At 39.1% G+C, this 17,391-nt stretch overlaps 1 protein-coding gene across 1 annotated transcript in view; it reads left to right on the top strand.

Annotated features, from left to right (window-relative positions):
• The first annotated feature begins 3,337 nt into the window (after positions 1 to 3,337).
• Positions 3,338 to 17,391, top strand: part of fbxw8 (F-box and WD repeat domain containing 8) — a 26,688-nt gene continuing 12,634 nt past the window's right edge. Inside the window, exons 1-7 of the mRNA XM_061672762.1 lie at positions 3,338 to 3,837; positions 3,916 to 4,020; positions 5,682 to 5,846; positions 6,742 to 6,830; positions 9,853 to 10,010; positions 11,514 to 11,710; positions 11,806 to 12,030. Coding sequence (XP_061528746.1) covers positions 3,457 to 3,837; positions 3,916 to 4,020; positions 5,682 to 5,846; positions 6,742 to 6,830; positions 9,853 to 10,010; positions 11,514 to 11,710; positions 11,806 to 12,030 — 1,320 coding nt within the window. The 5' untranslated portion in view covers positions 3,338 to 3,456. The remainder of the gene's footprint in view (positions 3,838 to 3,915; positions 4,021 to 5,681; positions 5,847 to 6,741; positions 6,831 to 9,852; positions 10,011 to 11,513; positions 11,711 to 11,805; positions 12,031 to 17,391) is intronic.

Here is a 17,391-nt window from a genome sequence, read left to right as displayed (position 1 = left end):
CCAAAAAAAAGTGAACACGAGACAGAAAAACAGGGACATAACAGCTGGGGACTCGGCAGGAGCATATGTACATTTCTCCCAAGTACACAAATAAATGGTCGTCAGATTTCAAAACACTTTGCGAAAATTGATGACAGAGAGGGTATGTATTTATTTATTTATAATATTGATGATGACAAGAAAAATGGGTTCAGGACAAAAGGGCAGGTGCTTGAGCACCACCTAGTAGTTGTGTGTATTTGTTCACATGCCTGACACTCGTAATGCTAAGAGAGTAAAGTCATCACATTGCGAGAAATAAATTTGAATGTTTTGAGTAAAACATTAAACAAGTTACAAGCATAAACACCTAACATTACATGTAAAAAAAAATAATAATAAATAAAAATAAAAAGCCAAAATGTTACGAGAATAAAATCATAATGTTAGGAGAACCCACTTATAATGTTACAAGAATAATTAATCGTATATTACAACCTTATTGTGGTCAAAATTTTCAAAGTAATGTTACATTATTCTCGTAACATTGCTAATTTATTTTGGAAATATTTCAACTTTAAAATGTTGACTTTTATTACAACTTTATTCTCATAGTCTTCATTTTTGTTTTTAAAGCTTTTTTTTTTTTTTTTTAAACGCATTTATTTGTTTAATTAATTTATTTATTTACGTCCAGCACTTTGTTTCAGCTGCAGTTTTTTTCTTTTAAGTTTTGTAAATAAAGAGGAGTAACATTACTAATTTATTTTCATATTTCATCTTGTACATGTAATGATGTGTTTTGGTTCTAATTAGTCAAATGCCAATTTCAAATTATGGTGTGGAAATTGAACGGGTCTATGAAACAGTTCTTGGGGATGATGATAGACAGTGAGCTTTGTTGGAAGTCACATATAGACAACAAGGAAAAAAAGTGTCAAAAACTATAGACATACTTTACAGAGTTAAAAAATTATTAAATAGAAACTGCTTTCAACTTTAGTACTACCATATTTGACCTATTGCTCTGAAATTTGGGGAAATTCATGTTAAAAGTATATAGAAATATTTTTAAGTTGCAAAAGAGGGCAATAAGAATAATGCATAACGTGGGATTTTTAGAACCTACAAACCAACTACTGTATTTAAAAAATCCCAAATCTTAAAAATATTGGACCTAATTAAAAAAAAAAACAATTGACGTTTTATTTAAGCCAAAAAACAAGAACTTTCCTTTGGGCATATGTTTATATATGTATCTTATATATAATTTGAAGTATTAAGGGATATAATATTTACTTATTTATTATATATATGTTTTGGAAAAGTGTTTAACTGAATGCAACTGAGGTTTTCGTGTTGTTTTCCTGATGTATGATACATGATGTCTGGGATGGGCCAAAACAAGCAGCTTTGCTTCTGTATTGTATTGTGTTGCTAATACTGTGAAACATCCATCCATCCATTTTCAACACCGCTTATCCTGGTTAGGGTCGCTGGAGCCTATCCCAGCTGACTTCGAGCGAAAGCCGGACTACGCCCTGAACTGGTCGCCAGTCATTCGCAGGGCACATATAGACACGGACAACCATTCGCATTCACATTCACATTCACACTGTCCATGAGTGGGAACTGAACCCACGCTGCCTGCACCAAAGTCAGGCGAGTGGACCACTACACCATCAGTGACTCTGCTGTGAAACAACCAAATACAATTATCAATCAGTCAATAAAATATTACTTTTTTTTTCAGGGCACTATCAAAACTTTATTTTCATAACATTGCTTTTTTCAGATGCATTTCAACTTCAAAATTATATATTTTTTTTTTGGGGGGGGGGGGTAATATACCAACTTTATTCTCAAATGTATTTTTGTAATAATTCAACTTCAAAATATGAACTCTTTGTAATATCCCCCCCCCCCCATAAAATTCCGACTTAATTGTTTTAACATTTTTTGTTATTTTCTCATATTCTCTCTGAGCGTTGAAGACAATAAATACATGATTGTACCACATGGAGAAGTCTGTTTTGTGGTAAAAACAAACAAACAAAAACGTGACTACCCACCTTTGTACTATTGTCGTCTGGTGACCATCAGCAGCAGCGCGCACACGCTGACGTGCACGGTGGTGCGCGCGTACCCCCCGCTGACCGGCTGCCGCGCGTCCTCGCCGGCCACCGTCGTCAGACTTTTGTCCAGCTGGTCCCCGATCAGCCGCAGGCGCGTCGCGAGCGTCTGAGCCGCGCAGCCAGGCGGCTCACGCAGCGGCGTGCGTACGCGCGCGGCCTCCATGGGCAGCGGCGGCGTGCGCGGCGGCGTGGGCGGCCAACGGCACATGCTTCTTCCTCTGACGCTCCTGATGGATGAGTGTGGGACCCTGTTTATGCAAAGCCTTTTGTGTTTACCGCATACGCGAATTATTCATGAGGGACAGCTCACGTGACGTTGGACTGACGTCATGTCTTGCACACTCGAGAGACATAATGGGCGCCTGTGGAATTGATCCAAAAGTGAAGAAAATGCTTATTTACTTGACGTTTCTTTCTTGAATCTTTCTTTATTATCTTCACATAGTTTCTTGCTAGATTTTATATTCATGAGTGTAAATGTACAACTAAATACAATTAGTATGTATCAATTTAAGTGGTGTATGTAAGTAAATCAGTGAGCCGAACCAGTACATGTTAATATAATAATATTATAATATTTCTTTTCAGTTTTTTAATGATTGTACATGTTTAAAAAAATGCATTTAAAACCAACTTGTCCTGTTTTCATGAAGAAATTTAAAACAAATGTCCCTGTTTCATAGATTTAATGGTTGTTAATTTTTGAATAAATTTAAAAATACATATATTGTATATTTTTCAAGTACAGTACTGTATATATTTTTTATTAAGCATCATCGTGTTCAAGAAAAGCACTCCCATGTTATTATTTTCAGCTTTTTATTATTGTTTTTTACTTCGTGTTTTACGTTACGCTCGCGACCCTAGTGACGATAAGCGCTATGGAAAATGGATGGCTGGACGTAAACTACGGTGGCCGAGTAAGCCTGAGGTTTCAACAAATTGCTTCTTGACAAGCTTTACAAACAAAATGTACACACGGTAACAGTTTAAAATTATTCCATTTTTTTTCTTACATAGTCACATTCACAGCAGTTAAGAATTTTACTCATACAAACATAGAGTCTTCTTCTTATTCTTATTATTAGTATTTTAACGACCCTAGTGAGGAGAAGCGGCTCAGAAAATGGGTGGATGGATGGATGATTATTACGTGTGACGTGATGTAATGAACGTTACATCGGAATTTTATTTTTCAGAGCCGTGTCCCTCGTCGGTGTTTTTACAGTGAAGGACTCGTCTTTTGTTTTGGCTCCACTACTTCCGCACTCGAGACTTTCCTGTCTTGTTTCGACCCTTTCACACAAAATGTCGCCTTTTTATTCCTGACATTTCGTACGCTATGGCCGAGGACGAGCTCGCTGTGTTCAGAGACCGTTGGAAACGTGAGCTGTGGAGTCAAAAAGAGGAGCGGCGGCTCGTTCCCGCTGCGCCCTCCACTACCAGGAGTCATGGCGGGGACGAAAATGATGACGCGAGTCGAGGTAAAAGCGAGTTAAAATCCGAGAGTAGTGTTGGCGTGCAGGAGGCCGGTTACATTTCCATCGCCAAGGGCTTGCTGGGCGGCAGAACGAGCCCACTTTTGGACAGACTCGAGGAGGAGAGGAGCAAAAGGAAGAGGAACTACCAGGATGAGGGCGCCGCCTGCAGGGGGTCCCTAAAGAATCCTCAGAGAAAAGTCAAGAAAGAAGAGCAGCTGGTGGATCAACTCATTCTGGATCTGGTACTTGGAGACATTCAGTCACCATCTCAACAATATATACACTAACTACCTATTCTGTGTGTTCTTGTTTTAATGCAGAATGAGGCAAGCGACATCCCTTTCTTTGACATGGAGTTGCCGTATGAGTTAGCGCTGAAGATATTCCAATATCTCAACCGAACTGAGCTCGGCCGATGTGCACAGGTGAGTATCTTTAAACATCTATCTGTCTGCCCGCCCATCCATCGGGTAGGAGTTGGTAAAAATATTGATTCATGGATGCGTATTCCTCTCCCCAATTCAATATCCATTCAGCAAATCCTCTAAATCAATTTACCTCCTGGCCAGTTGGGGGCGCTGAGGGTGTGATTCATAAGAGATTTTATGTCTGTTTACATAAACTTTACTTTTTCATTATTAAGCAACAGTCATTTTTAACAATTTGCATTCCATATGCACAGATACTGTAATCTCGGATGTATAATGCACTCTCAAAACACTTCCCCATAAAGCGGGAAAACCCTTCTACCTATGTATAACGCGCACCTTCAATTTGCTGCTATCCATATGCTCAAAACAAAGTATTTTCCATATTTTATTAGATTTTGAAAAAAAATATTCTGTTCTTTGTGCGTGTGCTAATGTCATTCAGCTTTTTTTGTAAATATTATTTTAGAGGCGGCACATTGGATGACTGGTGAGAGCGTCTGCCTCATAGTTCTGAGGACCGGGGTTCAAGGTTGAACTTGGTTTGCAAATCATTGTATTCTGTTTTTAATTTATGTTTAACACAATGTCCCAACTTCATTGGAATTGGGGTTGTAGTTTTTCTTCAGTACTCATAGAATGATTAAACACTGAAGTAATTTTAAGAAGGGCAAATTCCAGCCTAATTTCTACGTTAAAAGTCAATTTATTTGTTGAATTAATTCACTATTTTGTTTGATGTTATATTTTAGTTTCTCAATATGGGGATTTTTTTTTTATTTGCTATGTGCTACAATCATCAAAATAATACATATTTTAAATATGAAATACTTCACTCTGAGTGTGTGCAGTTCATCTCTATAATTTCACTTTTTGAATTGAACTACCTAATAAAATATTTACACTATTCATGTGTGAGCATGATTGACATGAACTTGTGAATGCCAGTGATGTGTGCGAGAATGTGATTGATGTGCTTGCGTGAACGCATTTGAGTAGTGTTGATGAGAGCAAGACGTGTGCGTATGAGAGCATTTGAGTAGTGTTAATTAGAGCAAGACTCGTGCGTATAAGAGCATTTGAGTAGTGTCAATGAGAGCATTTGACTAGTGTAAATGAGAGCATTTGAGTAGTGTAAATGAGAGCATTTGAGTAGTGTAAATGAGAGCATTTGAGTAGTGTCAATGAGAGCATTTGTGTAGTGTTAATGAGAGCATTTGTGTAGTGTTAATGAGAGCATTTGAGTAGTGTCAATGAGAGCATTTGAGTAGGCAATGAGAGCATTTGAGAAGTGTTAATGAGGGCAAGACTCGTGCGTATGAGAGTGTTTGAGTAGTCCTTATGAGAGCCTTTCAGTAGTTTGTGTGTGTGTGAAAGCATTTGAATAGTAATTGTGAGAGCTATTCCTGAATAATGTCCCTAACGGTGCCTTATACGTGCCCGTTCCTTTACCACTTGTCCTCACTGGGTTAGCGGGCCGCTGGAGCCTATCCCAGCTATCTTCGGGCGACAGTTTTGAATGACGAACGGAACATCGCGGGTGCAGCTCACGCATCTCGCTTTTTGACATTTATAATTGTCACACTAGTGTAAAATGTTTTGCAAAAAGCTGAATAAAAAGCCAACTCTGTACAAATTGATGGTTTTGCTGCTGGCAGGTGAGCAAGGCGTGGCGAGCTCTGGCTGAGGACGGTGTACTGTGGTTCAAGCTGTGTGCGCGTGAGGGCCACCGGCGCGGCGCTGCCGTGTCCGACTCACCCTGCTGGAAGGCCACACTGCGAGACTGCCGCAACGCAGCCGCCAACGTGCGTGCCAACTGGAAGGTGAGCCGCTACACACACATACACACACACACACACACATACTTGTACACCGTTTCACCATGCACCGTAATTTCTCGTGTATAATGTGCATTCCCCCCCCCAAAAAAATTGCCAAAAGTCAATGGTGCACATTATACATGGGTGCGCATTATACACGGGAAATTACGGTATATGCCTGCAAATAACGATTATTTTAGTAATCGATTAAGCTATCGATTACTTTTTCAGTTATTCAATAAATCAGATAAAACACACCACACCACACTTCAGTTGTACAGCCAGATCCACTATCTCTGTCATGAATGCTTCCCCTTGTCTTTGTCCCTGTTCTGTCCAGTCCTGTCCTTCCCTCACAGTGTTGCACTACTGCTCCATACAGTACTTGTAATGTAATGCTCCATACAGAATGTAATGTGTCCTTGTACTATGCATATAATGATTTATTTTGCTTATTTTTCTTACAGCTAGCGTATTCATGAAACCATTTTTTAATAAAAAATTATTAAAGATTAAATGCAACTGTATTCTACTTAAACGTTAAATAGAGTTGAACTGTACATAACAAACGTACTGCACTGTATTAAAAAAAGTTTAACCGACTGTTACATTATGCACAGCTTGAGCATTTCCTTTATTCTCGTAACGTTGACTTTTTCACTAATAATTTCTAACTTTATTCCTGACTATTCTGACTACCCCAAAATAAAAAAATTAAAAACTTTTTTTTATGACAATAAAATAATATAATTTACATAATTTAGCACTTTATTCTCATTAAATGACCGCTTTTTCTTTTGACAGATTTTTTTTCTTGAACAAACAATTTATTTTCCTCAATCTTATTACTTGTTTGTCATAGTTTACTTCATTTATTCAATAATTGCTGTGTGTGCAGAATCGTGTTGGCTCTATCAGTCAGCTGCAGTTCGAGCTGGGAAAGGTGCTGTGCGATGTCAGCTCCTGTGACAACTACGTCCTGGCAGGGTGAGGATTAAAAACTTATTTTTTCATGAATATGACTTTATAATTAAAAAGAACATTTTAATATTTGTATTGGTAAGAAACCCAGCCTTTTTCTCAAAATAATTGTTTTAATTGAAAATAATTTTCCTCAAGATATATAATTTTGTATTGAAAAAAAACAACAACAAAAATAAAAACAGCCCTTTTTTTCCCCCCAAAGAAAAATATTTTTTTTTGTCTGTGAAAAAGGAAAATAATGCCTTTTCTCAAATAGGTTACAGTTTTCCTCGGGTGTAACGATTTCATTCACTACAACGATGTATCGATTTATAATGCTATGATCCAACTACTTCGATCTGTGTTGAGCAAGTTGGCCTTGCAAATAAAATATATTGATTTAAAATCAGGCGGCACAGTGGATGACTGGTTAGAGCGTCTGCCTCACAGTTCTGAGAAGCGGGGTTCAATCCCCGGCCCCGCCTGTGTGGAGTTTGCATGTTCTCCCCGTGCCTGCGTGGGTTTTCTCCGGGCACTCTGGTTTCCTCCCATATCCCAAAAAACATGCATGGTGGGTTAATTGGCAACTCTAAATTGCCCGTAGGCGTGAATGTGAGTGCAAATGGTTGTTTGTTTCTATGTGCCCTGCGATTGGCTGGCAACCAGTTCAGGGTGTACCCCACTTCCTGCCCGATGATAGCTGGCATAGACTCCAGCACGCCCGCAATCCTAGTGAGGAGAAGTGGCTCAGAAAATGGATGGATGGATTTAAAATCATTTAAAAAGTTAATCATTCCATTGATTGGAAATAACCTATTGGATTTACGCACAGTGGATTTACGCACAGTTTAAATGGATGCGTGTGTGTGAATCACCACAATCCGCACTGAAGCCTTTCAAGCTATCTTAGCTTAGCTCGCTAGTCGCTAACATAGGTTGCGTTCAGAAATTCAATGTGACGCCCTAACTCTAGTCCAAGAGAGTGAGTTTTCGGCACATTCCGACAACGGTCCGGAATGTAGCAGTACGCGCGCTGAGTATATTTTTTTAACACACCCAACTCGTTTGGGATCGCTAAGCAGAGAGCAACTGTGAGTGTAAGGTGTTGTGATTATCATGTGAAAATGTGTGCAGTAGAAATGCTGAGAGTGATCCTGAATGCGTGACCGTCAAAAAAATATTTGCAGCTTTTGAAAGAACGATAGCAGTGTACGAGGAGGAACTTTGTCGGACAAAAGAAGAGAATGAGCGACTATCATTTACTGAACAATCTTTTCAAGTCTCACATTGTGTTACAAAGTGTAGGATTGGTCACTTGTTTAGTTCTCTGTGTATTATTAACGCTATTCCGAAAAGCTTTTCCTTGTAGAAACCTCATAGTGCTTAGTTTCTAGCCATTAGTATTTGACTGTTTAGCTCTGGGATTCTCAAACTTTTTGGGTCCAGCCAGGAACCCCTTAGAGTGAGTGGAGGCATTTTTCCAGAGTACATTTTTCCAAAGTACCGCTGAGTTTCACAGTCACACTTGTTGAATTTTTGGCTAAATTGTTACTGAATCAATTTCAAGCCACTGAATCGTTTCGGATCGTGTTGTTCTAAATGAACCAATATCGTCTTTGAATTGAATCGGCAACCACGAATCGTGATACATATCGAATTGTTGTTGAATTAATTGCTACACCCCTACTTTACTCCCCCCCACGCACAAATATGACGGTTTCCTTGAGAAAAATTACATTCTTTCTTGGAACTTTTTTTCCCCCTCCCAAAATATTAGCATTTCTGAAATCTTCTATTCCTCTAAAAAAAAATAACTTTCCAGAAAAAAATATGGTAATTTTATGTACCTCTACAAATAAGAATTGTTTTTTTTTTACCCCTGCAATATAAGTGTTTTTCTTTGACAAAAATACACACTCCCACCGGTGGCAAGGTGGATGACTGGTTAGAGCGTCAGCCTCACAGTTGTGAGGACCCGGGTTCAATCCCCGGCCCCGCCTGTGTGGAGTTTGCATGTTCTCCCCGTGGCTGCGTGGGTTTTCTCCGGGCACTCCGGTTTCCTCCCACATCCCAAAAACATGCATTCATTGGTACCTCTAAATTGCCCGTAGGTGTGAATGTGAGTGTGAATGGTTGTTTGTTTGTATGTGCCCTGCGATTGGCTGGCGACCAGATCAGGATGTACCCCGCCTGCTGCCCGATGATAGCTGGGATAGGCTCCAGCACGCCCGCGACCCTAGTGAGGAGAAGCGGTTTAGAAAATGGATGGATGGACACACTCCCAGCCCCCTACACAAAAAAATTATGTATAGTTTTTAGAAAAAAAGGTTTCTAAAAAAGTATGTTTGTAATTCTTTCAAGAAATTAATGTTTTCCATCTAAAAATATAAAATTTTCTTGAAAAAAAAGCAATTTCCTTTTTGTGATGTTCAGATTTTCTTTTATTTTGTAATAATTCAATTCACTAAACGTTATTTGTCTCCTGTGGGGAATTTCCTCTCAAAATATTACTTTTTGTCCCCCAAAATTTTTATTTATTGAAAAAAATAATACTGTCCAGATAAAAAAGTTGGTGACGTTTTCTCCCCCATAATATAAGAATTTGCCTTGGAAAAATAATTCTTATTTTATGGGGAAAAAAAGTCACCAACTTTTTTTTCTGGACAGTATTATTTTATTCAAGAAATTCCTGGAAAATAAATTCTTATCCCCAAAATGCACATTTATTTTCCCTAAAAAAATATGGCCCCATAAATTCATTTTTTTCTTGAAATAACTTTTTTGAAAAAAAAAAAATTCTGTTTCTAATATATTAATTAAATATTTAAAAAATTCCTTTTAAAAAAGACATTTTCTCAATTTTTTTTGAAAATTATTTTATGATTTTTTGTTTTGTTTTTGTTTCAATAATTCAATTGATGTAACGTTATTTGTCTCCAGTGGGCAATTGAAGAATTCAATTGAACCATGGAGTGAACTGTGAGCCAGTTCCATGCCAAGACGAGCCCTGTGATGGCGTAACGCAGTCATGTCTGGTACTCGTCAGGTACTCCTCGGGTGACGTGAGGCTGTGGGACAAGTTGCACTGGGACCTGCCGTCGTCCTACCTCAAGTCCAACTGGCTGTCCGCTCTCTCTGAGCCCCGACCACATGTCGCTCACGTGCAGGTTGCTGGTAACATTGCAGCAGCCGCCTACCATGACGGTATGCTAACTAGCCGCAACTTTATCTTCTATAAATAGTGATATTGTTTTATTTACTTTAAAATAAAAAAATCTTACAACTTTTCTCATAAGCAGAACAGGGTTAATAAAAAATGTTTTTTACAATTTAAAAAAGGTATTTATTTTTGGATGGTTAAACTTTGAAACAGTCACTTTAACACGTACATAAAATGTATACATTTACATCCATCCATCCATTTTCTGAGCCGCTTCTCCTCACTAGTGTCGCGGGCGTGCTGGAGCCTATTCCAGCTAACATTGGGCAGGAGGCGGTGTACACCCTGAACCGGTTTCCAGCCAATCGCAGGGCACATACAAACAAACAACCATTCACACTCACATCCACACCTACGGGCAATTTAGAGTAATCAATTAACCTACCATGCATGTTTTTGGGATGTGGGAGGAAACCAGAGTGCCCGGAGAAAACCCACGCAGGCACGGGGAGAACATGCAAACTCCACACAGGCGGGGCCGGGGATTGAACCCCGGCCCTCAGAACTGTGAGGCTGACGCTCTAACCAGTCGGTCACAGTTCCAACTATACATTTACAATTTACATTTACATTATAACCTTTAAAGCAAATTTAAATGAAAAGAATGATTATATAATGAGAATTTAAGGATATATTATACGTTTTTTTTCCTTATAGTATAGCTTACCAAATAATTTCAAAATTATTCAAAATAAAAATTTCAAAATAAAGTTATACTATATATAATATTATTATAATTTTAAAAATATTAAAAATAATATTTTCTAGAAGTTCTAAATTTGAAAATGGTCAACCTGACCCAGAGAAAAAAATTACAATAATAAATGATAATCTTTAAATATAAATAAATATATTTGTAAATGAAAACAATGATGAAATACTATAAAAAGACTTGCTTAACAAGCATTAGTTTTTTAATTATTTACAAATATTTAAAAAATAACTATTATTAATACAAATTGTTAATACATTGAAAAAAATATTATCAATAATAATAATAGAAAGAAGGATTTTTTTCAACTTGACACATAAAAAAATATTTAACAATTAAATACATTATAATTCTAAAAATAAATAAAACATAACAAAATAGATCATTTAAGTATTAATGTTATTCTTTTATCATTTGTATTATGTAAAATATATTTATTACGTAAAACAATTATTTAATTTTTGTCATTTTTCATTTATTCATTCATTCATTTTCCAAACCGAGAAATCCCACGCAGGCATGGGGAGAACATGTGAACTCCACACAGGCGAGGCTGGAATTGAACCTGGGTCCTCAGAACTGTGAGGCAGATGTGCTGACCAGTCTCCCACCGTGCCGCTTTTTGTTATTTTTATTAATGTATTTTTTTCTTACAATTTGAAAGAATATTTTAAAGACAGTTTTCTGGATTTTTAAGGATAAATAGGATAGCCTCTTCTTCAAAAGCGATAGGTTTTTAAACTTTTAAATTGGTGGTGCATGGCTTGTGTCACAGGTTGTGTGGACGTCTGGAGCACGCAGTCAGGTGGTGAGCCCATTTACCACCACCAAATGGTGGGGAGCCAACGGGCTTTGGCCCTCAGCCTGGAGGGCTCCGTCCTGGCTTCCGCAGCCGACTCCGACGTCCGACTAGATGGTGCCAACGAGTGCGGCGCATGGAGGATGCTCGCGCTGACCCGCCTCCCTAAGCCTGTATGTTTTGTTTCTCGTTTTTTTTTTTTTTTTTTTTAAATCACCATTCTATTACACACGAGTGAGAATTTATTTCTGCATGTTCTGTCTGTCAGGTCCACAGTTTGGTGTTGGTGCCCGGCAGCAGGGGGCGGCGGCGTGCGCTTACCGCAGCGGTGGCCGGGGAGTCTGTGTATCTGCTGGATGAAGAGGAAGAGGAAGACCTAAGGACCCTCCACTCGGTGTATGGACACCCTGTCACCTGCTTGGATGCCTCTGAGTATCATGTAGCACTTGGGGTGAAGCACAGCAGCTGGGCTATGCATGACGGAGGCAACAAGGTGAGCAAAATGTTGGGACAGTCACCCCCGAGGGTTTGTAATATAGATTCCACAAGATGGCAACAAAGGGCGTAAAACAGAAAGCATCATAGATCATCGACACCACGCTTCTAGCATGTACACATCATAACCCATGTCACATAAACAACTGTATTCAAATTTAAATTATTCAGCACAACCAAACCACCTTCACGAGGGTTATGATATTAACTAGCATATTAACCGAAATAAAATGCTAGTACCAACTGATGTGACATCACACATATGCAAACAAATATGTGTGCAAATAATTTAATGGATTAGATGTCTTTTCAGTGAAACAGAAGATGTATTTGCATTATTGTGGGACCTTCTCTGATGTTTTGTCAGACGTCATTTTTTCAATTTCAGTATGAAAAAGACTACTGGCATTTTTCATATCTGCGGCAACCTGTTAAGGCACGTGACCAGAATCCCAGTGGATAAAATACTTATACTAGTTTTGTGTACTTCACATTCTATATCTGTGTCAACCTGTTAAGGCAGCTGACCAGTTGGGGTCTACATTCTCCACTGTCAGTGCTGGACCTTCTGATGCAGCCATTTCTCGAGATCGCTGTGCCAAAAAGGATACTGTTGGGCTAGTTTTGTGTACTTTCCATATCTGTGGCAACCGGATAAGGCCTCTAACTAGTCAGGCCTAAACAAGCAGTTTATACCGGTTCCTTCTCCTATGGCTCTGATGCGGTCGAGGGGATCCCGAGGCACCCCCAAGCCAGCTGAGAGTGTCCTCCCGGTGGAACGTGGCCGGAAAACCTCACCAGGGAGGCGTCCAGGAGGCATCCTAATCAGATGCCCAAGCCATCTCATCTGGCTCTACGATGAGCCCCTCTCGAATGACTGAGCTTCTCACCCTATCTCTAAGGGAGAGCCCAGACACCCTGCGGATGAAACATATTTTGGCCGCATGTATCCGGGATCTTGTTCTTTCGGTCACGACCCACAGCTCGTGACCATAGGTGAGGGTGGGAACGTAGATCGACCAGTAAATTGAGAGCTTCGCCTTTCGGCTTAGCTCCTTCTTCACCACAACGGACTGATACAAAGTCTGCATCACTGCAGCCGCTGCACCGATCCGCCTGCCGAGCTCCCGTTCCATTCTTCCCTCACTCGTGAACAAGACCCCAAGATACTTGAACTCCTCCACTTGGGGCAGGATCCCATTCTCGACCTGGAGAGAGCACTTCACCGTTTTCCGACTGAGGACCATGGTCTCAGAGTTGGAGGTGCTGATTCTCATCCCAGCTGCTTTACACTCAGCTGCCAGTGAGAGTTGGAGATCACTGCTTGATGAAGCCAACAGAACCACATCGTCTGCAAAAAGCAGAGATGCAGTACTGCGGCCACCAAACCGGACCTCCCCTACGCCTCGGCTGTGCCGAGAAATTCTGTCCGTAAAAGTTATGAACAGAATCGGTGAAAAAGGGCAGCCTTGGCGGAGTCCAACCCTCACCAGAGTGCGGGCCCGGTGGTAAATTTCCTGGTCTGGAAAAGTATGGGAAAATAGTCATTTTTCCAAGACTGTTAAGCAGCTCTATTTTCTAAAACAAAAAAATATGAAGATCTGAAAAAATTTTTAATACATATTTTTTTTAGGCGTTTCGAAGCGCATCTACAATGTTTGTCTGAGAGCACATAGTATTATACCATGGTCTTGGTGAATACCCTTACAACTTCTCAATTAGTTCCTATCGAAACATCATTACATTGTTCCAAATTAATGCACAGCACCCTTAGCTGTTAGATTACAGCAGCAAACATAGCAACCTGACACAGAGTTTCCGAAAAGTAAATGTGAAGTACTCTAAGGACAGAAATTAGCAACTTTAAAACAGTAACTAGTGTTTTAATCATTTACATTATTTGGTGATTACAACACTTTTGATGGCTGAGATGCTGTTGAGGAATTGAGGGAAATATGAAGAGACAGAAGTAGCACAAAATGTTAACTCCGTATGATTTAAATCAACTTGCAGATGAGGAGGATAAAAAAAGGGCAAAGAAAACAACAAAATAGGCCATTAAAAGACACTGAGCTGAGACACTTCCTGGGACAAAATTTGACAAATCCGAACTGAACACATCACTGTTGATGTTATGAATGATACCCTGTGCCAATTTTATGCCACCGTCCAGTCAACGAAGACAGACAGAGAGAACAGCGTTGTGAGCCTGAGCTCTTGCATCAAACATCACTTGTAAATATACAGAATTTGTGTAATAATTGATTTTATCATCATACCTGTGGTTGTTTCTGTATTTAATATTGTCAAACTAGAAAATCTATTTGCTAGAATACGGAATAGTACGGAGCCCCACACATGACGTAAAAAAAAAAATACTAGTTCGTGCGCACAAACTACTAATTTGTATGCACAAACTACTACTTTGTGCGCACGAAATAGTTACATCGTGCACACGAAGAAGCCGTGGCTCCGTACTGGACTGGAGGGTAACCAAATCGAGCGCACTTTTACGGACTTGTTACAAACGACGCAGCCGAAACTGCAAGACACATGGGATGGCTTCAGTGTAAGTTTATTTTCTTATCATGTTCTAGTCAATATCTTATTATTCTACATTTAGGCAGTTATTTGATTGGGTCTATGTTTGCTACTTTGTTACACAATGAATTAATGATTTAACAAGGGGGGTAATTAGTTTTTCACACAGGGCCAGGTAACATTGAATAGTTTTTATTTTCCTTAATAAATTAAATCACCATTTAAAAATGGCATTTTAATTTCACTTGGGTTATATTTGTCTGGTATTTACATTTATTTGATGATCTTAAACATTAAAGTGGGGAAACTATGCAAAAATATAAGAATTTGAGAATGGAGCATTTTGAAGGACCTCTGTACGAAAGAAGATACTGACGCGCTAACTTTGTGTACTTTCCATATCTGCGTTAAGGCGACAGACTAATCGGGCCTCCGTAAAGTAATTTGCTCACAAAGTGTCTCATCAGCGTTTGACTTCATTAGTACTAGACGTCTTCTATACATAAAGCGTCTCTGCGGGCTGGTGGCTCGTTATTACTCTCCCCACACCCTGGGGCCTCTTAGAAGTTAATGCTAAGCATCTTCGGGGGGAGATGCCAAGACGCAAAATGAGCGCACCTAAATAGCGCCGAGCCCTTGGAGAGGTCCTGTCAGCCCTCAGTGTAGTTGTGCTGTGCTCCCCAAGTGGCTCCCCCAGGTGGCATGTTTGCACCTTTATATGAGGTACGCCTAGGGAGCATGCCTTACTTTATTTAGGGGCCAGCGTGTGGCCACGAGCGGGTGCGTTTCCCTCAGGAACCAGGAGTCATGCAAGACAATTGCGGTCACCTGATTTGTTCATGTTGTGCAGACATGAGGGGTTTACTCCAGAGAGACAGAAAGAGAGAGTGAGAGAAAGAGAGAGAGAGAGAGCAAGAGAGAGAGACTAAAAGGAGAAGAGAGAAAAAGTTAACCACAGGGGGAAACATGACAAAGATAAAGAAAAAGAGGAAAAATGATGGAAAAGAAAGGCAAAGACATTAACCCTAGAGAGAAAACTGAGTAAAATATAGAAATAGAAAAAAGTGGTAAAAAGAAAGAAAAAATGTAAAAGGGGATAAAAGAATAACTCAGAAAAAAATGGTCAAAAACAAAAAATAACTTTCCCCTCAGAGAAAAAAAAGAGAACAAAGAAATTAAGATGTAGAAAAACAACAGGAAAAGAAAAAAATAGAAAAAGAAAGACGAAGTTAAGCCGAGAGACAAAAATGATTAAAAAAAATATCGAAAAAGAGAGACAACAGAAGAAAAAAAGGCTGGAAAGAAAGAAAAATGTAAAAGGGAAAAAAGCAACTAACTCAGAGGGAAAATGTGAAAAAGAAAAAAACAAGTTAACCTCAGAGAGAAATGACCGAGAGAGAGAGAAAAAGTGGAAAAGGGAAAAATGGGAAAAAAGAAATACTTAAAGTAAAACAAAGGAAAAAGAAAGAAAAAAGAGAAAAAATGGGAAAAGGAGGGTTAACCCCATACAGAGAAAAGAAAAATATAGCAGAAAAAAAGTGGAAAATTAAAAAAGAGGAAAAAGAGAGAAAAAAAGGACAATCAAACAATACCTTGGGAACAAAAAATTATTTTTCTGTATGCTGTAATGCATCATGGTTGATGTATTTAATTTTCAAGTGATCAAGATGCATTGTGTGATGCATTGAGGGCAGTATATAGGCTGGGGAGAACCAATATTCATTTGAACAGCACTTCAAAATGGTCTACTTTTGAACACAGCCATTGTCTTCCAAGTGGACAAGATGGCCAATATTCAACAATGAAAGCTTCTAGAAAGGACAATGATTAATCAACAACAGCAAGCTGAGTGTAATTTGACTTTTTTTTTTTTTTTTTTTCTTTTCATCAAGCTGCCATTCTTTGCCCACGGGTGCTGTGAGTGTGTAATTAAAGCTCTGTTGGCCCAAATAAGCGACACATACGCATGCACGCACACACAAACACACATAGAAAGATACACACACGCTCTGCTGGCTCCCTCTTGAGGCTTACATCATTCTCTTTTGTTCCCTCCTGTGGAAAGTCTTTATCTCTGCCCGAAGTCCGTCTGTCCATCTGTCGTCTTTTTCGCGTTTACTGATTTCATTAGAAACGTCAGTTTGGCTTGCCTTTTCTCATTTGCGTAAAAATGTGGGCCTACTAATTGCCCAATTAGTTGGGCTTCCAATGACATCATTTTATGCAGGCAATGTTTTAAGTCACATTTGAGTGTTCTAAACACGACATTCCAGTGTAAACAAAGCAAGTTAGCCATAACATAACAAAAATTAGCCTGTGAAAGAGGGAATAAAATGCAATTAATAAAACATGAATCAGTCTGTTAGTGCTCGGTGTTTTGAGTCACAAAATAAGATTAGGACAGGCCAGCTGACACAATTGTTCATACTATGTGTTACAGTAACAGGCCGACAATGCACTGTGAGGGGCAACTCTAACCAGTAATATATGGACATCAATGCTTTGTTAAGCTTTTATTTTGAAGTTGCCCGTCGCAGCGCATTGACGGCATGTTACCGTAATGCATTGTATGAACAATTGTTGAGCCAGTTGGCTGAATTTGTCTTTGTGACTGAATTTGTTAACTTAAATACATATATACATACACACAGACACACATACATACATACATACATACATACATACATAGATAGGGTCTGTGCAGTGTTATTGTGAATGTGGCCTTCCCAGGCCTACCTTCATCTGCATTTTGGTCTCTCTTCATATGGATCTTGCATTCACAATTGTCAACACTCGCCAGGAATAGTTTGCTCCTTGT

The sequence above is a fragment of the Phycodurus eques genome, chromosome 3 (genome assembly GCF_024500275.1).
Source record: "Phycodurus eques isolate BA_2022a chromosome 3, UOR_Pequ_1.1, whole genome shotgun sequence".
Taxonomy (NCBI): Eukaryota; Metazoa; Chordata; class Actinopteri; order Syngnathiformes; family Syngnathidae; genus Phycodurus; species Phycodurus eques.
The sequence above is the reverse complement of the archived record's forward strand: the minus strand, read 5'-3'. Positions and strand labels throughout refer to the sequence as shown.